This window comes from Gossypium hirsutum, chromosome D03, assembly GCF_007990345.1.
Source record: "Gossypium hirsutum isolate 1008001.06 chromosome D03, Gossypium_hirsutum_v2.1, whole genome shotgun sequence".
Classification (NCBI taxonomy): Eukaryota; Viridiplantae; Streptophyta; class Magnoliopsida; order Malvales; family Malvaceae; genus Gossypium; species Gossypium hirsutum.
The window spans coordinates 35,758,292-35,780,072 of NC_053439.1; the positions used below are offsets into that span (position 1 = coordinate 35,758,292).

The 21,781-nt window shown below is 33.6% G+C and overlaps 4 protein-coding genes across 8 annotated transcripts; 1 reads left to right on the forward strand and 3 right to left on the reverse strand.

Annotated features, from left to right (window-relative positions):
- Nucleotides 1-310: 310 nt before the first annotated feature.
- On the reverse strand, nt 311-4,803 carry LOC107950137 (uncharacterized). 2 transcript variants are annotated; one of them, XM_016884920.2, is made up of 8 exons: nt 3,501-4,803; nt 3,228-3,401; nt 2,149-2,175; nt 1,910-2,072; nt 1,770-1,838; nt 1,497-1,604; nt 689-780; nt 311-538 (listed from the first exon to the last, which is right to left on the reverse strand). In XM_016884920.2, exons 1-8 carry the CDS (start codon nt 3,588-3,590, stop codon nt 503-505), a joined length of 759 nt encoding a protein of 252 aa, XP_016740409.1. In that variant the 5' UTR covers nt 3,591-4,803; the 3' UTR covers nt 311-502. The 2 variants fall into 2 exon arrangements, with proteins under 2 accessions (XP_016740409.1, XP_016740408.1); XM_016884919.2 differs by having other exon boundaries at nt 1,758-1,838; nt 3,501-4,078.
- Nucleotides 4,804-5,040: 237 nt separating this feature from the next.
- On the forward strand, nt 5,041-8,736 carry LOC107950136 (uncharacterized). Of its 4 annotated transcripts, none has more exons than XM_016884914.2 (11): nt 5,041-5,518; nt 5,611-5,763; nt 6,039-6,092; nt 6,265-6,291; nt 6,727-6,838; nt 6,916-6,972; nt 7,164-7,274; nt 7,837-7,914; nt 8,103-8,228; nt 8,366-8,417; nt 8,562-8,736. In XM_016884914.2, exons 1-10 carry the CDS (start codon nt 5,384-5,386, stop codon nt 8,410-8,412), a joined length of 900 nt encoding a protein of 299 aa, XP_016740403.1. In that variant the 5' UTR covers nt 5,041-5,383; the 3' UTR covers nt 8,413-8,417; nt 8,562-8,736. The 4 variants fall into 4 exon arrangements, with proteins under 4 accessions (XP_016740403.1, XP_016740405.1, XP_016740404.1 ...); XM_016884916.2 differs by having other exon boundaries at nt 8,103-8,213; XM_016884915.2 differs by having other exon boundaries at nt 7,837-7,905.
- An 89-nt stretch (nt 8,737-8,825) lies between these two features.
- On the reverse strand, nt 8,826-10,606 carry LOC107950134 (probable nucleoredoxin 3). The gene is made up of 3 exons (XM_016884912.2): nt 10,221-10,606; nt 9,591-10,076; nt 8,826-9,509 (listed from the first exon to the last, which is right to left on the reverse strand). Exons 1-3 carry the CDS (start codon nt 10,323-10,325, stop codon nt 8,928-8,930), a joined length of 1,173 nt encoding a protein of 390 aa, XP_016740401.2. The 5' UTR covers nt 10,326-10,606; the 3' UTR covers nt 8,826-8,927.
- A 289-nt stretch (nt 10,607-10,895) lies between these two features.
- LOC107950133 (luminal-binding protein 5) lies at nt 10,896-14,379 on the reverse strand. The gene is made up of 8 exons (NM_001327564.2): nt 14,197-14,379; nt 13,400-13,667; nt 13,092-13,306; nt 12,748-12,990; nt 12,185-12,664; nt 11,924-12,078; nt 11,723-11,805; nt 10,896-11,635 (listed from the first exon to the last, which is right to left on the reverse strand). The coding sequence occupies exons 1-8, from the start codon at nt 14,252-14,254 to the stop codon at nt 11,137-11,139; spliced, it is 2,001 nt and encodes a 666-aa protein (NP_001314493.1). The 5' UTR covers nt 14,255-14,379; the 3' UTR covers nt 10,896-11,136.
- Between the last annotated feature and the right edge of the window lie 7,402 nt (nt 14,380-21,781).

Consider the following 21,781-nt stretch of genomic DNA (forward strand, 5'->3'; position numbering starts at 1 on the left):
TACTAGTGTCTACATAAAAAAAAAGTATGATGATATTCTACTTTCTATTTTTTTAATACTATTTTTCACCGTAATTTATAAGTTTAAATTTTGGATGTTTTCCTTGCAACTTTGTATAATTTTATGAATTTAAGAATACTTTTTTTTATTAACATATAACATATGTTACAAGATCTGTGTTGGATATCCAACGGCATTTGTTCTAAGTGGAAACCCATTATTACAAACGAGAACAACATAATCACCCATTCACTTAATCAAGCATTGAAGCGATAGAAGCAAGCTTGAAATAAAGGAGGGGAAACACACGTTTAAACATAAGCACGCTGTACGGTAAATTGCTTATTGAATAGTTTAGCTTCTCTCACGAGATAAATCAAAACACGCATTCAACATACAAAGTTGCAACAACCAATGGGGAAAACAAAACAGTCTCACGATGACAAGAAATAAATAAAAGACTCGGACACGACATAAATGGCTAATTAATGTTTAACTTGAGTTATGGAGTCTTGTGGAGATCAGTTCCAAAGTGACCCTGTGGATGGATTTTCACAAACAACAAATTTAATCATGAGTAGATTTAGAAAGCCAAAAGAGAAGAGATTGCACCATAAAAAAAATGTAAAATTCTTAAGAAATAAACAAGATGAACTAATATGATAAATGAAATAACTTGCTTTATCACCTGAAACAGGGTATGAGGAGGATTGCCATCATTCTCCACTTCAGGATTTGCTGCTCCCAAGGAGGAGCCAACAGAAGAATCAGGCACAATTCCTAAATTATAAATCGAAAAAATAAGAACAGGATGATTAATTCAAGGGTAAATCCAACTAAAAAAAAAAGCAATTTTCGTTAGTCCCATGATAAATTTTCAGTTAAATTCTATTATTAGTCCTTGTACTTTACGAAAGTTGTGAATTTAATATCTTTACTTTAATTTGATCAATTTTAGTCTCCATTCTTTTTAGTTTTTGAAATTTGAAATTTGAAATTTTAGTCCTGACCCAAACAGTATCAATTAAATCCGTTTGTTTAAATTTAATTACTAATCATATACTATGCGTAAAATTGTAGATTTAGTCTATATTCTCCAATTGAATCATTCTAAGTTCCTATACTTTTTGAGTTTTAAAATTGTAGTTTGGACTCAAGTGATAGTTGCTAACCTATTAATTGAATTTTCAATATGTGAAAATAACAAGATGACATGGCATTATATATATATGATAATATGTTTGCCGCGTCATTTTTTTAAAATATCAAAACTTAACTTAATATATTTAATAGGCATAGTTTGGTGAGGATTAAAATTTACAAGGCTAAAAATTACCGAATTAAAGTACAAAGACTACATGTGCAACTTTCACAAAAAATGTAAACTAATAGCAAAATTTAACCTTTCTATCCCAAATGGAGGAGGGAATTAAAGAAAATAAAATAAACAAGATAGAAACCAATATGATAAATGCAAAAAAATAAAAATCTATTACCGGCACCAAGCTCATAGTTGAAAAGGTTATTGTGATTGTTCGTAACATCAAACTCGGGCAAATCATGATTTGTACCAAGGAATCCAGCAGCAGAATTAATCTCAACCCCTAAATTAACAGACAATTAAATGAAAGACCTTGAAATTAACCAGCATATCTAACACCAAAAGAAAATGCAAATTCTTTCCCAAATTTTGGGGAGAATAAAAAAGCAAGACATAAACAATAAAAACCAAAATATAAGATGATGAATGCAGAAACCTGCTTTAGTACCATGACTATTTGGGGCAACAGAGGAAGGGCCAGCAGCAATAGAAGCAGCAGTGTTGTTATAGTACTGGCCTGCAAACATGTTAAAAGCCTATTAATACAACACCAAGCAATTCAGTAAAGGTGTGGCTTATATAAATTACCAAAACCCATTTGCTGATACAAATTGTCCATGGAAGCTTGAAAGTTGGTTGCCCTACTCACTCCCAATCCCGATAATTCATTAACATCTTGTACAACAAATCCAGAAGTTGATGAAACTAGATCATGTTGCACATTGGCTTGAGACAGAAACCATCCTATGGACTGGAATGAAGAGTTAAGTTCATCACTCAATAGAAGATGGGAGACTAAAAAATTATACACAACATAATTGGCATACCTCATCAAAAGAAGTATAGCTTTGCCCCTGCAATGGAAGGGAAACGTATTATTCATATCCACTTTATGAATAAATGATACATAGATTAAACCAAAATTTGAGTGCTATGCAAAAATCCTAATAGATATAGATTATTATAAAAATTGTTGAACTATGTAATTCAAGTGGCACTATGGGTGCAAGTAATTGGGCTATAGGTCTCAAGTTGGAGGTTTGAGTCCTCCTCGTTTAAGTAGTTCCATAATAATTTTCAAGCACAATACTAATACCTCTTTTAAGTTTTGTAGCTACCATCAACTGAGGTGTTTTTGACTCAATGAACCAAGCCCATCGACAAAGATGAAGCCAAAAAATTACTTAAAAGAGCAGAAATGAATCATAAATTATTAGAGGCCCAAAGTCCAATTTAACTATTATACTAACATATAATTTTATAAAAAATAAAGGAGCTAAATAGAAAATCTACCTTTTAAGGGAGGGGGCCGGCAATGCCGCTGTTTGCCCCCTTGCTTTTGTCCCTACCCATTGGAAAATCCCTCCCTATATGTTGACTCTCAGCATAGAACTAGAAATAAAACCCCCTACCAAGTGGTTGCTAACTGCACACTGGCTCTCGGTATACTATGGGAGACAAAACTTTGGTTGTTAGAAATCGATCAACTACCTCACAGACAATACTTTAAAGACTTCTTTAGAATAAGTTGACCTGTCGATAAAAATATATAAGCAATTTTTTTAATGGGAAAATTGTTTAGAAAATACAAATCTCCGTACATCAACTTCCCATCGAATGGGAATTTGCCTCATCAATGCCTCGTTTGCTGTCTGAAAAACACAGTTATCTTATAAACAAAAATGGGTATTGTTAGGTTATGCTTAGGAATCAGCACAAGTCTTCCTATTAGTAGGAGACTTCAAGGTTTCCCATGTTCCAAAATACAATTATTTCTAATGATCATATATGCATGTATTCAAGGCCAACCCTGACATATATTGACCTACTGACCAACTAATTTATTATTGTTTAAGCTAATTATTGTTCTAACACAACGATAATAATCTAAGAGAGAGAGCTGAACCTGTGCCTCAAGTGTAGTCTTAAACTGTTGAATACAATTTTGCATATATTGAATTATAGACTCGTTTTGCTTCAACTCCATTTTCATCTGCTGGTTTTCAGTTTGCATCTGCTTGAAGATTGGGAGCATTTCATAGTACTTGGTCTTCACCTGTTCAAGCTCCTCTAGCCTCCTCTTCAATTATAAATAAACACTCATTAATTAATTAAAGACATAAATAAACAATGGGAAAAAAGGAAAGAAAGAAATTTGATGACGGGTTAATCACTGTACTTTAGTTTTCTGCCTGTACTGTACGCAACGGGCGTTATGAGCATCCTTTTGAGCTCGGGTTTTCCCCGATTTGGTACCTTTACCCTCCATTAATGAGCTTCAGTAATATACCACTATTTTCTTCTAACCTTCACTAAGTTTTTGACTTGTTTTCTGTTGTAAAACTTTAGCTGCATCTCGATTTTATTACCCACAATTATCTACTATCAACTATTTTCCGTTCCAAACCATTTGATTTGCCTGAATCTTTCGAAAACTTGATGATTGACTCGAAGTCAACACTTCTAGATAAAGAACAAAACTGAAGAACAGGGGAGATACGAACAAAAGGAAGAAAAAAAAAAGAACAGGGGAGATAGCTCAATAGATAATGATAAACCTTTCTAAAGTCTAAAGGCTAAGAAAAAGAAAGTGATGATCTGAGATTTACGAGGATAAAGTGGCCACTGGCAGCTCCCCCCGTTTATATTAAGCAAGGGAAGGTTGACTAAACTCGCGTCTCATCGCGAGCTCTGTGCTCGCGCGAACATTCCGTATTTAATTTTGTCTCTCCCTTTTTTGGCAGGATTACTTTTGCCATTTAGACAAGCGTAATATATGATGTTATAAAACAATATTATAAATAAATCAAAATATTTCTTTTACGATAATGATATTTATAATAATGAATTCTTATTTTTTTAGGTTTTTAATTTAATTTGATTTTTAAAAAAAATTATGCATAAAATTATATATCACATATAAAATTTAAAATTATTATTAAGTTTCAACCAATTAAAAATACATATTTAAATACATTCGAATTTATATATTTTTTATTGTTACAATAGCATTGAATTAAGTTACGATCAATTTTTAAAGAATTGAATTACAAAAGCTTTTTTTTCGCAATACATGATTTTGTTGCAGGTTTTGATCTTTGGATTCAATAAAAGAAATCTTCTTCAAAGATTTTAAGTTGTAGATTTTTAAAAAATTATTTTGTTTGTAGTCATTATTTTAAAAATTAATTTTCAAATGCATGGTTCTTAAAAAATTAATTTATCAAATATAAATAAAAAAAGTTATTCGCTTTTTGATTTATCTATGCTAAATTAGTAAATTTAATGTAGGAGGATGTAGGTTCGAGCATGCTAGAACTTATTATCCTCCTATTTATGGGTTAGAAATAATTTTAAACATTATGTCAAAAAGAAAATATATGATCAAAATATTAGAAGAAAACTATATAATAAGAATGGTTGAAACCAAACGAATAAATGGATCTGAAACATATAATACATGAAAATTAATAAATTAAAGGCAAAAAGAAAAATTGTGATTCATTTATCCCCCTTCTACTCTTTAAGCGTGGCGTGTCCTATACTATTTAATAAAAGAAATAACACTTCACTTACCCAGCAGCCATATATGACAAATCATTCTCCTCGCGATGATACTCGTACGACGATCTCGTCGGATAGCAAGCGTGGCGTGCCTCGTCGCCACATAACACTCAAGTTTTTTGGAAGTTTCTAATTGTAAGCCAAGGTATTAAACAAAATGTTAAATGGGCAGCATTTTAATACAAGAGGTAAGCAAGGCTTTAGTCTTAAAAATGAAAAAGAAATTGTAATTTAATTTTTTGTAAATGATAAGATTATAAATTAATAATATAATAACTCCTCAAAAATAAAAGTAAAAAAAAAAATAGAATCACAAAAACTTATAAATATCTGAAAAAGAAAGTGAGATACCTGAGTATTTTAGACAATGTGAATATGAATTCCAATTGAACGCTCGCGCGATGGAAACGCTCGCGAAATGGAGATCTAGACTACTTCTTCGAATTCCTTTTTCTTTCTTTAGGATGATAATCAGTTTCTTTTCTTCAAAACCTCAAAATGGAAGAGCAAAAGGGAAAAAAACAGCATCGAGCAAAGATGCAGGGTACAGGTGGCGGTGCTGAAGCTGGAAGCCATTCCAAACGACCTCGTACCGGTCCTGAAAGGCATAAACTGTATCGAGAGATAAAAAACGTAAGAGTGATTCCTTAAACCATCATCGATTTTTTTTCCTTTGTTTATATATGTCTTCATTCAATCCTTGCCTTGTGTTTTCATGACTAAAGTGGATGTTTGAGGAGCTTCAACTCGTCGAAATAGATTATCACGAAAAGCTTCAAGAGTTGGCCGAGAACAAGAATGAGCTGGAGCGATGCAGATCAGAACTTGGAGATAAGGAAAATGAGATCCAACAACATAGGGCAACTCTTGAGGCACAGGTTCTGCACTGCCCATTTCTCTCTCCTTTTACACTAATATGGTGTCATGTCAATAGTACTAATTAACTTAAACAATCATAAATTAGTTTGAATCACATGCTTGGTTTTGTATATACTAATATATGATGATTATAATTAAGAGTATTTTGCAACATGTTTGGTCTTGATTCTTAGATCACATAGTTTCAGTGGAACACGGGAAACCTAGGGTTAAAGTGGAAATAAAGAATTGTGCTTTTTCCCTAAGCATTTATATGATAATTGTGTTTTCTCAGAAAGCAAGCATGGAATTGATGGAGCAAACCGTCGTTCATATAATGGCACACTTGGTACGGAAATTTGTATAGTATTAACCGTTTCTCTCTTTTTCTTACTAAAGATCTGTTGCTTATATATTTTTATAACAATATATTTATTATGCTTTTTACTCAGTACCCAACACTTGGTTAAATCCATGTTATCTTCTAATCGGATGAGTAATTCATTTCTCTTCAATTGCAGGGGCTTAACTGTACTTCTTTTAAGGAGGTATGCCAATTATTTGTATTTAATAATTCTGAGTTTCTGATACATTAGTTGAGTGATGAATAGGGGTGTAATCGAGCCGAGTCAAGCCTGAATACTGTCAAGTTTGAGCTCAATTGAACATCTATTTTTAAGCTCGTTTACCAATTTTTATATTCAAGCTCAGCTCAATAATTAAGCTTAGGGTTAATAATATATATTAAGGGCAACAATGTAATTTAGTAATATAAAAATATGAAAAGTTTGATAAGGCTCGCGAGGCGTTTGAGTCAAGTATTACTAAACTCGTGTTCAGCTCGATAGATAGCTCGAGTTGCTTGAGCTCAACTCAATAATTACCAAATCGAATTCAAATTTTTTTCGAGTTGAACTTGAGTAACTTACAAGCACTAGTGGCTCATTTACACCCCTAGTGTTGAACTTTATTCTTCATTGCAGATGGAAGAACGGTTTCTGGCGCAGAAGTATGTGGGAGATCATCAAGGTTCAGCAACTGTGACCGCCAACTTTCAAACTTCCATGGCTGATTTTTGTCAGCCAATGGGTCTTGGTAATTTTATAAGCCACAAGCCACCCCTTGATTAAATTGCTTAGTGTTGTATTATTGACTTTTAACAATGTTTTCAGGCCAGTACCAAACCAGCATTGCTGCCTCTACTGCTGCTGGCTCATCCTCTTCTGCAGGTTTTTGGATTTGTCATCATATATTTTGGTTCATCCTGTTGATCTTTTTCCTTTTTTTCTCAATTTTTGGCATAGGATTTACATGTTTTGTGGTATTAAAGTTTTTGTTTTCTTTAATGTGAAAATTAGTTAATTTAACTCTTTGATTACATGCTCTTCTTATGTCTCTCTAAATTTCCTTGTTAATTTAGGAGTTTGGATTAATTCTGCTGCACGCTCTCCCTTTGGCACAAATGATATCTTGTCTGAGTATGGTGATCCGAACAATATTGGTAACCATTTCGGCAGTGACCTTGCTGCTGGTAATAAATTTAGTTTTTTGCATTTATCACATTGGTTTATCTTGTTTAATGTATTTTCTTTAAATCAGCCCTCCAATTGGCAAAGAAATTAATTACATGTTTTTACTTTTTATCATGCTAAAAAATTTTCACTTTTAGAGCTGTTTTACAGAATTTAATCAATTAGAGGGCATTTGGTTAGTGGAAGATAAGATTTTGTTATTTGGTTGATGGAATGTAAAGACATAAATTACCAACTTTTATATTATTAAAACATAGTATTAACTATGGTTTAAAGGTAAATTTGACCAAAATGATAAATAAATAAATAAGGGAAAGACATTTCTATCCCATTTTTTGACAGTTGTTTAACTGTTGGGAATGTGAATTGAGATTATCGGCTAAGATAATATTTGAAATCCAGATATGAGAATCCTATTTTGGTATCTCATATTACCCTGAAAATGTTCCATTTCTTAGCCATCTCTCCAGGACATCTAGTTTTGTTAGATTGTAACCTTTTCTCACCTTACTAAAAGAATCCTTTACAGTGTTATTTTATTGACTTTTAACATGTTTTCAGGCCTGGACTACACAAGCATTGTTGCCTCTAGTACTGCTGCTGGCACCTCTGCTCCCCCAAATGGTCATGGTAAAGCAGGTTTTTGTATTCATCATCATATATTTTGCTTTTTCTTGTTTACATCTTACTCTTCTTTTTTTCCCCCAAATTTTGGTAAATGATTTACCTGTTTTTCGGGTATTAAAGTTTTTGCTTTTGTTTTGGGTAATTTTATTGTTGATTATAAGGTCTTCTCATGGCTTCCAAAATTTTACTTTCTTGTTTAGGAGTCTGGATTAATTCTGATGCTGCAAATTATGACTCGTGTGAGTTTGGTGTCCCTTACAATGAAGATTTCCTTCTCAGTGATTTTTGCCTTTTCATCGATGACCTTGATGGTAACAAATTGAAAGGTTTTTTTTTTTTTTTCTGCATTCATCAGATTGGTTTATACTTTTTTTTAAATTCTTCCCTACAATTGGCAAAGAAATTACATGTTCTTTTTCTTTTTGGGGTTAATAGTTTAGGAGTTGTCACTGATTTGCTGCAGGAAATGATCATGAGAATGATGGTGGTCCTTTCCCCCCGTTTCCTTGATGCAGGTAACAAATCATGTTTTGCATTTATCATATTTACTCATCTTGTTTATTTCTTATTTCTCCTTTTACATGTTTTTGATGGTGCAATATCTTCTCTTTTGGCTTCCCAAATTCCCTCATCCTTGCTTAATTTTCTTGTTAATTTAGGATTTCAGCTTTGTGAAAATCCATCTTCGGAGTCACTTTGGCAATGGCCCCCAGATCCTTTATTTATATCTTATTATCGCCATAGTCTTTCCTCCATTGTTTTGCAACTGCGTTTTTGATTGATCAGTTTGAATATGTTAATAGAGATGCTTGATTATTCAGTTGGTACTTTTAAGACATCTTTCTCTTGATGACTGAGTCACCTTTGACACGCATGGTTTCCAATTTCCTTTAAAGTTAAATATCAGTTTTTGTAGATTAATGTGAACAATGATGTATCATGTTGTATGCTACGGTTTCAAATTTGAATATGGTACAGCATTTATTTGCCTTAGAAACAAATAGAGCTACCCATCATTGAGACTTTTAACTTGCTTCTTCCACACAAGTAGGATGAAGATCATAATCACAGGCATCACAAGAAAATGCCCAGAACTTCCCTTGTCTTTCGCAATAATTGCAGACATATGCTTTAGCCATGTCCAGTTTAAGCACATGTTGATGCTTTATGTCCTGGATTTGCCTTGGCAATGAATCCCCTTCTTTTCTCAAGCTTTCTTCAATTTCTTCAATGCTTGATTGCGTGAATGGGAAAGCCTTTGCACCATACAGGGTGATTATCTTCTTCCCATTTGTGCTAATCGGTTTCCCATCCGGTCCAATAAGAACTAGTGCAGGAATGGCTTTGATGTTGAAGATTCGGCACAGATCTTGTCGAGTTCGGTCTTCAAATGGAAGTGCCAGCCATGGCATACTGCTTATGTTGACATCAAATTCTTTCTGGTCTCTGTCTGAAGAAACCAAAACAACCTCAAAACAGTCTCCCCTGCTGCTCAATAGCTGGTTGTAAGCTTCTACAAGCTGTGCAGTGAAAGCACGACATGGAGGACACCAGTGTGCGCCGAAATAAAGGCCGACTGTCTTCCCAATAAGTTTCGATACTAAAGCCTACAAAAACCGAAACATAACCGGGCTCATAAATTATACCTTAACCCTACATTAATATAAAAAAATCACAGATAATGTTACCTTTCCACCATCGCTAGCAACAACATAATCCCGTCCTGGATGAGCTAAAAGTTGATCGATTTTTCCTCCTTGACGCATTGAATCATCGATAGCCGTCAATTCTTCTCGTCTCTTCTTGGTGAAAGGAAATGCATCCTCGCCAAAATCTTCAATCAATCCAATCAAGTCTTCTTCAACTGATTGTCCATCCAAGTTTAAAGGAACGAGCGAGGGAATACGAACAACATGAAACCTTTCACGTAATTTCTTATGCAAATTCTCATCAAAAGGAACGGTAAGCCAAGGCATGGTCTCGAAGTGAGCATTGAATCCATCTTCATCGTGGTCCAAGGAAATAAACACAATCTCTAGCTCTTTCCCCATTGTTCTTAACATGTTGTATAGCTGCACCAGCTTTGGGGTAAAACTTTGGCAGGGCCTGCACCAGTTTGCAGAGAAGAAGAGGCAGATCGTCGTTTTCTCATAATCAAATGAAGATAAGGGTACCTAAAAACACACAGCAAAGGAACTAACCGTTTTCTTAGGATAATCAAATCACTAATCTTATCCATATAGTCCAAGTAAGATAATCAAAATTTATCGACAACTAAAGAAAGCAAAAAAGGGGTATTTGAATTTTGTCAAGAGTACCTTATCTTCTTCACCGGATAACAGGAAGTCAACCCCTTCAGATGCCAAGATGGTGAGGAAGTCCCAAAGGGGCAAGTTTGTGGCCTGATAATCAGGCTTTGACATGGCAACTGTGTAGTTACAAGGCTTAAAACATGAAGTTTGGGAGGTTATTTTTGTGCAGGGTGGCCTGAATTGCAAACGCTTGGTATAAAAGGTTTATTATATTCTGCTACGCAACTTACTGTTAACTTGATGAAAAAGTTTTATTCTCATCAAACAACCAGGAATATTCGATGAGCAATTTTCTGGGAATTTAAGCCATAAATGGGAGAAACATATCCAATTTTCTCCGGATATATTCATGACATTGACTCATGTTTCGTCGGCCCTATTTCTTTTTTGTAAGGATAGGTTCGAAGTTTGGAGCCCACTTTTATGATATACCATTTAATTATTGATTATTATTTTTATGCGTAACAAACAAGATGGCCTTCAGGAAAGCTACGTTAAAAGCCTTCCATCTTGTCACCCTCTTCTATGGGTTTATTGTTTAAGAGAAAAAGAACAAAGAAGATAATTTCTTAAGAGTTAATTGAATATAGGAGTCGTAATAAATTGGAATACTAACATTTTCTACCATGGACATTTACTGGATTTTTCTTTTTTGGATCAAGAGTACCAGATTCAATCATAGATAAAAGAGATTTCAAGTTGCAGGGGACAAAGTCATGAAAACAAAAAAAATATCCGTTAAAACGTATTCATTCACCCAAAAATAACATCCGAACAAAGGGGGATATACTTCTCCCTTTTTTAACTTCTACCATGGAGAACAATTACAGTATATCCTCATCTCACCTACCTATGCTCTCATCCTTCTCACCCTTTGCTTTTCTTTGCTTGTTTCAGCAATCAAAATGGCATTACCAGTTTTTTAAAGTTCATCATGAGAATCATCATCTTCTTCAGTTGATCCACCACCTGGGGCTCCACCAGATCTTTGGTACACTGCTGTGATGATTGGGTTGCATACTGCCTCTACCTCCTTGAGCTTCTCCTCGTAGTCTTCCTTCTCGGCACTCTGGTTGTCATCAAGCCACTCAAGTGCCTCTTTCACTGCGGTTTCAACTTTCTCCTTCTCATCGGATTCAAGCTTGTCAGCGAGCTTATCCTTATCATTAATCTGGTTTTTCATGTTGTAGATATAGGTCTCCAGGCTGTTGCGAGCATCAATCCTCTCCTTCACCTTCTTGTCCTCCTCTGCGAATTCTTCTGCCTCACGAACCATTCTCTCAATCTCCTCCTGGCTCAGACGACCCTTATCGTTTGTGATAGTGATCTTCTCAGATTTTCCAGTGCCCTTATCTTCTGCCTTGACGTTTAAGATGCCATTTGCATCGACTTCAAATGTGACTTCAATTTGAGGGGTTCCTCTGTAAATTGAGGGATCAAACCATAAATGAATAATTCAGGTGAAGAAATGCAGAAAATACAAATGAGAATTGGTAGGGAGAGCAAACCTTGGGGCTGGAGGAATTCCAGTAAGATCGAATTTTCCCAACAACCTACAATCTTTTGTGAGACTCCTTTCACCTTCAAAGACCTGACATCAAACCACAGCAATTCAAATAAGGTTCAAAGTATTACAGTTATTAGCATTAAAAGGAAAGGAAAATCCAATTCTTGAGTTTTTACATGTAGGCAAGCATATCCAAGTGTACCTGAATCGAGACGGTAGTCTGCTGGTCCTGATAAGTGGTGAAAACTTGTGACTTCTTGGTTGGGATAACAGTGTTTCTAGGAATCAACTTGGTCATTACTCCACCAACAGTCTCAATGCCAAGGGTAAGTGGAGCCACGTCAAGGAGAAGAATATCTGTGCAGAAAGCATCAAACACAAATATCAGCCAAGTCGATTCAGTTATAGAAAGGTTTCATCCCCTATAGAGTCATGTCTCGTCATTATAGACAAAACTACTTACCTTTCGTTTCATCACCACCCTCTCCACTCAGGATGCCTCCTTGTACTGCAGCACCATAAGCAACAGCTTCATCTGGGTTAACACCCTTGTTGGGCTCCTTTCCATCAAAGTAGTCCTTGAGGAGTTGTTGAACCTTTGGAATTCTAGTGCTTCCACCAACAAGAACGATCTCATCAATTTGGCTCTTCTGCAAACCAGCATCTTCCATCGCCTTCTTCACAGGTCCCATGGTCTTTCTGAACAGGTCATTGTTCAACTCCTCAAAGCGAGCTCTGGTCAGTGGCTCGGAGAAATCAACACCGTCAAAAAGTGATTCAATCTCCACACGGACCTGGTGCTGGCTGCTGAGAGCTCTCTTGGCACGCTCAGCTTCCCTCCTAAGCTTCCCAAGAGCTCTGTTGTCCTTGCTGATATCCTTTCCATGCTTTTTCTTGATCAATTTAATGAAGTATTCCATAATCCTCTGGTCAAAATCCTCACCTGCATATAAAATATGACCATAAGCAAAATACATTGTAAAAACAATTTTTGAAAGCATTAAATCAAACAATGAATATCCGTACCTCCCAAGTGAGTGTCTCCATTTGTTGAAAGAACCTCGAAAACACCATTGTCAATTGTCAAGATACTGACATCGAACGTCCCACCACCAAGGTCAAAGACAAGAATATTTTTCTCACCGCCCTTCTTGTCCAAACCATAGGCAATGGCAGCTGCAGTTGGTTCATTGATAATTCTAGCAACATTGAGCCCGGCAATAATGCCAGCATCCTTTGTGGCCTGCCTCTGGGCATCATTGAAGTAAGCTGCAAATAAAACATAAATATATTGAGCATAAAGGAGTAATCAAGGATCAGGCGAACAACTTTTCCCCAACAGAGAGCATTGCTTCTTATTATGCACTCACCTGGAACAGTAACCACCGCATCCTTGATTTTCTTCCCAAGGAAAGCTTCAGCTGTTTCCTTCATCTTAGTCAGAACCATAGCACTGATCTCCTCAGGACTGAAGACCTTGGTCTCTCCATCCTTAATCTTTACTTGAATATAAGGTTTGCCATCCTTGTTCACAATCTTATACGGAACAAGTTTCATGTCCCTCTGGACCTCCTTATCTTCGAACCTGCAAATAACAAAATTGCCCTGAGAAGCATATTACATATACCAATAAACCATAAAAAAACAAAAGAAGAAACATGAGAAGAATGTCAATTACTTTCTTCCAATAAGTCTCTTGACGTCAAAGATGGTTCTTTCAGCGTTAACAGCTGCCTGATTCTTTGCAGCCTCACCGATGAGCCTCTCGCTGTCAGTGAAAGCCACCCACGATGGAGTAATACGGTTACCTTGGTCATTGGCTATAATTTCAACATGACCGTTTTTGTACACACCAACACAAGAATAAGTTGTACCAAGATCAATTCCGATGACTGTTCCCAATTTCGCGGCTTCCTCCTTGGCAATTGAGATTGCAAAGAAGCATCCTGTTTGCAGAGTTTACAGGATGTTAAAACCATTATAGTTATAGAGGCCCTACTGAAAGGGCCACGTGAACCACAGATCAAGAATCCAAACGAACTTTCTAGAACATTCTCGTGCAAAATTTTAATAATCTAATAAAGATATTGCACCATAAATGAATATATAAAATAAAGTGAAAAGGAGAAAAATTACACGGTTTAATTCAAATTTAAATAATTAGATCATAGTTCTAGCCCGGCAAAGTATTTAGAGAGTCGTTATCCTCTAAATCCAGAGAGTTCTAGTTCTCAATTCAACGGAGAGTAATGAAATGATATGAGATCGCTGAAACGCTCGTTCGACGATCTAATGCATCTCGAAAACTCATAAAAACATAAATCAGATCTAAAAATGCATCAATTCATGGGAAGAACATCACCAAACAGAACTAGATCTACTACATTTTCACTCAAACAGAGCAAGAATCAGAGATCACGAAATCAAGCGAAAGCAAACAGATCTAGCAAAAAACAGGAACAGCATAGCACTCACCGGACAAGACTATAGCTAGAGCCACCAAAGAGCCGCTTGCTCTCCACGAGCGAGCCATCGCACGTACTCAAACTTTCCTCTCACTACGTAGAAGTTTCGAGGTTTCTCTATGAAAATCGAAACGCTGTACCGTTAATACCAGGACGAGTGATTTTCAAATGACACTTTAGCTTTGTTTTTTCTTTTGATCTGTGAGAGGAAGTCGCGGTTCGAGGTTTTTATACGTGGAGTGCCCGCATCAAACGCGAACTTATTTCAGATGGGTGTATGTCATCTCTGGTGACGTGGACCAATAAGGATTCAAGAAGGGAATTGTTGAGCCAATGAAATTAGATCTTGTGTTGGGGAGATCCTGGCCGTTTATTTTCTCTGACGTTTGCGTGTCCGCTTTTCCGTTTTTCTAAATTATTAAAAGTAGGATATTCAAAACGCGCAAACACTAAGTCGTTTTTGGCCGGCTCAAAACCTGAAATGCTAAAATTAATACTCATTACGGTTTTAATCACTACGAAAACATTGTACAAATATATTATCATCTTTTTTCCCATATGGGGAAGATTACTTTTAATTTTTATAAAAAAAATTATAATTTGGAAATTAAAATGAAGAAATTTTAAATATTAATATTTCATTTTTTTATATTTATTAATTTCCATCATTTAAAAATATTGTATAAAGCTATCTAGATTGTAAGAAGATGCAAGAAAGTTCTTCTGAGAGTTGCTAATTTTAAGAGATTAATGTGTATTAGATTAGAGAAATGGAGTTTGAGTTGAACCTCCATCGTTGAATGCTTACAGGAAATTTGACTGTTTAAGTTTAAACAGATTCATGAATAAAGTTAGTTCACGGAAAAAGCATGTTAAAAGTGTGATTGATGATAGTAAATCAAGCTTTGATTATTTGATAAATTATTTATTATTGAGGACCTTATTGAAAAGTGTGAAAATTTTAGGGATTTGTTAGCAAATAATAAAAAAAAGAGGTTCTTATACTATATTTATAAAGTTCGATCGGGTAGGTTGTAAGAAATTAGCATTTCGAATATTCGTGTGTATAGAGATTAAATTGAATAGAATGCATTCATGTATATAATGTATTTATTTGTGCTTGAATTATGTAATCAATGAATTTTTCATATTCGAATTTAATTCTGTAGTTAAAGACGATGTAGGACCATCTCGAACCAAAGAGAAACCCAAAGCTGCCGACGAATATATATTTTGGTTTGTGCTCTCATAACTGGAGTTCATAAAATAATTAAATATATATATTTAAACCAATATATGTTTGGAAGTGGTTTACTATCAATAAGAATGTGTTTAACACATATGTATATACTTGATTGGGTGATTTGTGATCAGTTGGTTGAATGAATATACATATATATATGCTTGAAGATGTTATACTATTAATAATGACGACATTTGCCTTATTAACATTGTCGGATAAAGTCACTGGTATAGTTGGCATGTCATAGGATCCATATTGACAGGTGGGAGATTCAGCGCTATGTGTCACGAGGCTAGAACTTAAGTTTGGCAAACTATGCGACTGTAAGCATTTTTTTTTTTTTTGCTTCAGATCCACCTAAGTCAGCCTTACTCTCGAAAGATGAGAACTCTTATGAAAATTCTCTAAGGCACCAAAATATAATGGAAGCAACTCAAAGATAAAAGCAACAAAAGAACTGAAAAGCCACAAGAAAGAAATGCACATAAGGCGTTTGATTATCTCGGAACTATCTCAATGCCTCGGCCAATTCCTAACTAGCCTCTCTATTGGTTAGTTTATCCCCTTAGAACATTTGTCTCGGTTTATGTCTCTGTTGTCCTTTAACTCTAATTGTATTTCTCTCTTGTACATCTCGATCATAAAAGGCCACCACTATTACTTGCCCCTATTATGACTTGCCTCGACCAAGATGTTGGATCTGCTACCCTAAGTATAGTATTTTCGTCTATTTACACTTATAATTTTTTGAACAAATTGGTTAATAAAATGATTCATGGATTACATTAATATTCTTTACATAATTTCCTCGTATGGTTTTTGCATGCAAAGCAAGATAAAAGTAAATATTAGTTCAATGGTTCTCTAATGTTTAATCTAATACTAAGCGGAATTATGTGGTTGGATCATCACACGGAAAGACAACTTGTAACACTCCTCACCCAACCCGATCGCTAGATCCGAGCTATGGAATGCTATATCCGTTGCTATAGCAACTATAATCAAATACATAATATAACAATCATCCACACATGCAATTTCAATGATAATCACACTCATTTCATGCTAAACAATCAATTTCGGATCTTAATCGAGCTTATGAAAGCTCTTTTATTAACCCGAGCATGAAATAAGACCAAATTGCAAAATTTTTAAAAGTTCAGGGCTGACGTCGTGACATTGCCAACTAGTTTATCACATCACGACGTCAAGCCACTCAACACTACGACGTCACATATGATCGACCAACGTGGTGATGAGGAGAAATGGTCATCGGGACAATATCCTATTTTTGGTAAAAATAAACCTTTTGGTACCTATTTCAAAGTTCCAACTACAACCATTCAACATAACCAGTTAAAAACATACCCAAACACATAACATTTCATACCAAAACAAGTCATTTAACCATTTCCAATTAACCATTTCAATATGAGTTCAACCTATTACAAAACTGTCCATTTCCATACATTCCATCAAATACCATTCCAAACAAACCAACCAAAAACATTCAAATGCCTAACCTTACCTATACAAAATCTATCAAAACATGTCATTTCACTTTCAATACAAACACAATTCATTCATCCACACCTTTAAGCCATTAACCATGAACCAAATTAATCATTAATCAACATATACCTCAAGCATAGCATTCAAGTTCACCATTCCAATGCATACTTCAACTTAACCATACCATACCATACCATCCCATATGTCATTCATATAACTATAAATCAAATCATCATTAAGCATGAAATGCATATTTGTTCATTTCCATACATAAATCAAGACATCAAGCCATCACAAGTTACTAAACTCATCAAGACATCTTATACATCAAAGTATATATACCAAAACACTTATATACATATCACAATCCTTGACACAAGATGACTAAAAAGCTACCAAATTGAGGATAGTGTGAGCTTTTAGACGATCCAGCTTGACATGTTTCACAAGGTGACAATCTATAAGGAAAAAGGAAAATAAATGGGGTAAGCATATAGAATGCTTTGTAAGCCCATATGGAAACTGAAGCTTACATCAACAATTGAGATTAGTGTCTATCTATAATATGAGAATCCTAAGGGATTTAAAGTTTATACAATATTATCCCTTAGGATTTACATTAACCATGGTAACTTTAGTTTTACTAGAGTGTTTCACCGGTCCACCAAGGTTTCAAGTAGACGGGTTTTTCCATGGGTTCCACGAATTGGGCCAGTTCAAGTAGGTCAAATGAGTCTCATTTAATCAGTTGACCTCCATGGGATGCTCTGTGTGCAATCGTCACAAACTTTTAAGTCGTGACATGTGCATACATATTGTAATAGTTTAATACCCTAAGGGTCGAAAACATATCACCAGCTTAAATACACTGAGGGTACAAGTGTATTTTGGTGTGGTTGGTAGAACCGATACAGTTGTGTCTGATTATCACTTTTGTGCATATTTGGTATGATGGTGGACTAATTTGAGTATCCATTCTTATATCCAATTTGGTTAATAGGGATTATAATGTAAAAAAATGATATATTGAACATTTCTTGAATTAAAATGAGATATTGTTGTTAACATGAGATATGATTTTATATGTTAAACTAGATGCAAATATCGTGAAGGTGCATCAAAAATTATATCGAGAAATTGAGTAAAACATTATTGAGAATAAGATAAAATGATAAATAAATGATCGATATATATGTATCTTTGATATTAACATGAAATGGTTAATTGGTTAACTTGAGTTACTATGTTACTTATGTTATTTGAATTTTGTTTTTTTTATAATTGAATTCGAGTTATCTAACACCACTGAGTAACCATTACTCAACGTACGTATTTGTTTATTTTTGTGCGCAGGTCTTGGATAAAAGCTAAAGAAATTTCATGGTCAAACAGCCAACTCTCTAACTTAGCTCGGAAGCCATTACAATCCTATTTTGTATGTATATATATGTTTAAGGTATTATGGCATGTACCTAGATTGATTGGCTTATTGCTTAAGTTAGTTGGGGAACTTTTGGTAAGTGACCTATAATTTTATATTTGTTGAATTTTATATTTTGGTTACTAGTTAATTAAGCTTGATTATGTGAGTTTTGATGTGCAAATTGGTTGGTTTAGTAATGATATATTGAAGGTTATGATTTAGGAATATTTGAACATGTTTAGATAGGTTAATTGGATGAATATGTTTTGTGGTACGTTTTAGGTATGTTTAGGTTTATTTGGTTAAGACTTTGGACACTTAAAAGTGCAAGATTTTGACCATTTGGTCATTGAGTCTAGAGATAGAAATAACATGTCTCGAGACTGGTAGAACAAGCTTCATTTAATTTTTGCATTCAAAAGCATGAGGTCTCGAGAAAGAAGTACATCGAATCTAAATAGATTTTGCCTTTCTTTAGGTCTCAAGACATTCAAACATCGAAGCAAAACTAGGAAAAATAGCGGAGGTTGGTCTCGATACCTAGTCTTGAGACATAAAAGACCTTATCTCGAGACACGAAATGTAATGTCTCGAGACATGCTAACTTCAAAGCTCAAAATTCCAAAATAATTTATGACCTATCTCAAGACATGGAGACCTTAGTCTCGAACATAAATTTGAAATTTGACATTTGAGTTTGGATTCGAATCTTAACTCTGGAAATAACTTATCATAACCATGTAATTAGATGAAATAGATTATTATATACTATGGATGCTTGTGAATGATTTTATTAAATAATTTATTGGTTATACTATTGAAATTATGTTGAATTAGCCTGAGTTGCTATGACAACTTAATATGATGTTACACACTTGGACTTGAAAACAGGAGTGGGGTGTCACATTTTGTGTGTGCATTCATCACGGGCTTTGATCCGTGGCCAGTGACACTTACACCTCTATTATGCCTAAACTTAAGATTTAATCTACATACTTTAACTTTTTACATTACTTAGCTTTTTTAATTTTATAATATATTTAATCGGTACTCTATTATGCTTAACTTAAGATTTAATCTACATACTTTAACTTTTTACATTACTTAGCTTTTTTAATTTTATAATATATTTAATCGGTACTCTATTATGCTGACATCAATTTTTCTTAGGAACACAAATCTAACAAAAAATTTGATTTTATCATGACGAGTCAAATTGATGTTTTTAAGAAAAAATCCATATAAACATTTACAATGTTATTTTTATTGTTATATGACTACTAAATGATTTTTTTTTTAAAAATTCAAAATGTCACACTAGTGAATTTAATAGAATAATTTTGAGAATGGTAATAATTGGATCTAAAATTTTAAATCCAAAAAGTAGAGAAGCTAAAGTTCTGAAAATAAAAATGGGGGATTAGATTTTAAATGTTCAAAGTGTATAGGGACTTAGAATATATTTTTAGCTTCAAATTTTTACTTCATAATTTGACACAAACAAATAATCAACCGAATGCGAAGTGTGGGAACCATACTAATATTTTACAGGTATATAAATTGGGAGGGATCCACTTATACCAGTGTAAAACTAACTACTTTAGTTTTACACCCTTTCGTATCTTTTTGTACAACTAATATTTTCACGATCCAATCATCATATTTCATATTTCATTCATATAGATTATACATATCAAATTTGATGTAAATTAAAAACAACTAACTATTTGTTTTATACAAAAATCTTTCAACCATTCAAAAAATATTAATATATGCGCTTTTTTATATTTATATTATAAATATATTAGATTGATTCGAAAATTTACATGCAAAACAAATACAATTATATCGATAAATTCAACAATTGAATTGTGAAAATGTTAATTGTAAAAAAGATATGAAAGACATATAAATGGATTTCTCTCATTTAAATTTAATATAATTGTATAAAGTTGAATAATTAAATTAATCTAACGAAATTAATTAAATTATGTCGATTTCAAGTTTTAACCGGATTTTTCTCATTCTTTAGAGGAGAAGAAGTTGGGCTACTTGGGGTTGTGTTGAAGCAACTGGGCTTGGCTAGGCTTGTCTTGTGTCCAATTTGTTCTAAGACATATGAGGCTGCAATGTTGTTGTTTCCAGTGAATGAAAGATTTCACTAGAAATAAGTCTGGGCCCAAAGCTCAGAAAAATACAATAATTAAGTCCGAAAACCCAATCCTACAAAAACCCTTCGTCGCGCCATTGTGCAAGGAAGAAGAGGGAGAGAAAGAAGAATGCCAACATGAAGCCTAAAAAAGAGACCGGAGTCCACCAGTGAGAACTTAAACAGAGGAGGAGACAAGGCTAAGAGTCCAGAAAGTGAAGTAGCCCATTAAGCTAGACTGGGGGCTAAAGTGTTGAACGTGTAAAACTAGGCCTGCGATGGTGCTCTTCGGGTTTTTTATTAAAATGGGTTAAAAAAAATTTTTATGTACTGAAATGGGGTGTCAGAAAACTTATTTACGAAAATGGGATATTTTTTTCATTGGAGCCTATCTCAGAGGCGCCAATGAATAAAAAAATATTAATTTTTTTTTCCTTTTTTAATGGCGCCTATTAGATAGGCGCCAATGAATATTTTATATTAAATTTTTTTATAAAATATAATTAAATATTTTCCCGGGTCAGTATATGACCCGTATAATACATAGTATTGGCGCCTATCTCAGAGGCGCCAATGGTGGTGTCTATCTGAGAGGCGCCAATGGTATTATTTTATGTAAAAATTTGTTTCAAAAAATTAATAAATACTGTTAAATAAATACAAAATCAAATAAAATTACATAATATAAAAGTTACATTATATAAGAATGAAATGAGTTAACAACAACTATATGATTAAAAAATTCAGTTATAATTAAACTTTTAATAAAATGATTTTTAATTTTTTTATAAACTTTTATGTTAAACTCACCAAATACTAAACTAAACACAACAATTTATAGCTTAATCCTAAATTACTAATAAATTAAATTTTAAATAATTACAAACACAAAAATTTATAACATAATCCTAAATTACTAACAAATTAATTATAAAATAATTACAATATTCATACAAAATTACAATATTCATACAAACAATATTACAATATCCATACAAAATTACAATATTCATACAAACAATATTACAATATTCATACAAAATTACAAAATTACAATATTCATACAAAATACTAATCCAAAACTATAAATACAAAATTAATTATAAAATAATTAAAATATTCATACAAAATTACAAAATTACAATATTCATACAAAATTACAAAATTACAAAATTCATACAAAATACTAATCAAAAACTATAAATACAAAATTAATTATAAAATAATTACAATATTCATAAAAAATTACAATATTCATACAAAAAATT

Coding starts and splice junctions, on each gene's coding strand:
- LOC107950137 (XM_016884919.2), bottom strand. CDS start 3,590: ATGGAGGGTAAAGGTACCAAATCGGGGAAAACCCGAGCTCAAAAGGAT. Junction 3,402..3,500: donor AGTACAGGCAGAAAACTAAA/GTACAGTGATTA, acceptor TTATAATTGAAG/AGGAGGCTAGAGGAGCTTGA. Junction 539..688: donor CTCCTCATACCCTGTTTCAG/GTGATAAAGCAA, acceptor ATCCATCCACAG/GGTCACTTTGGAACTGATCT.
- LOC107950136 (XM_016884914.2), top strand. CDS start 5,384: ATGGAAGAGCAAAAGGGAAAAAAACAGCATCGAGCAAAGATGCAGGGT. Junction 5,764..6,038: donor GGGCAACTCTTGAGGCACAG/GTTCTGCACTGC, acceptor GTGTTTTCTCAG/AAAGCAAGCATGGAATTGAT. Junction 7,915..8,102: donor AAATGGTCATGGTAAAGCAG/GTTTTTGTATTC, acceptor TTTCTTGTTTAG/GAGTCTGGATTAATTCTGAT.
- LOC107950134 (XM_016884912.2), bottom strand. CDS start 10,325: ATGTCAAAGCCTGATTATCAGGCCACAAACTTGCCCCTTTGGGACTTC. Junction 10,077..10,220: donor TATCCGGTGAAGAAGATAAG/GTACTCTTGACA, acceptor GTGTGTTTTTAG/GTACCCTTATCTTCATTTGA. Junction 9,510..9,590: donor TTGCTAGCGATGGTGGAAAG/GTAACATTATCT, acceptor CGGTTTTTGTAG/GCTTTAGTATCGAAACTTAT.
- LOC107950133 (NM_001327564.2), bottom strand. CDS start 14,254: ATGGCTCGCTCGTGGAGAGCAAGCGGCTCTTTGGTGGCTCTAGCTATA. Junction 12,665..12,747: donor TGGAGACACTCACTTGGGAG/GTACGGATATTC, acceptor TTTTATATGCAG/GTGAGGATTTTGACCAGAGG. Junction 11,806..11,923: donor AGACTACCGTCTCGATTCAG/GTACACTTGGAT, acceptor GTTTGATGTCAG/GTCTTTGAAGGTGAAAGGAG.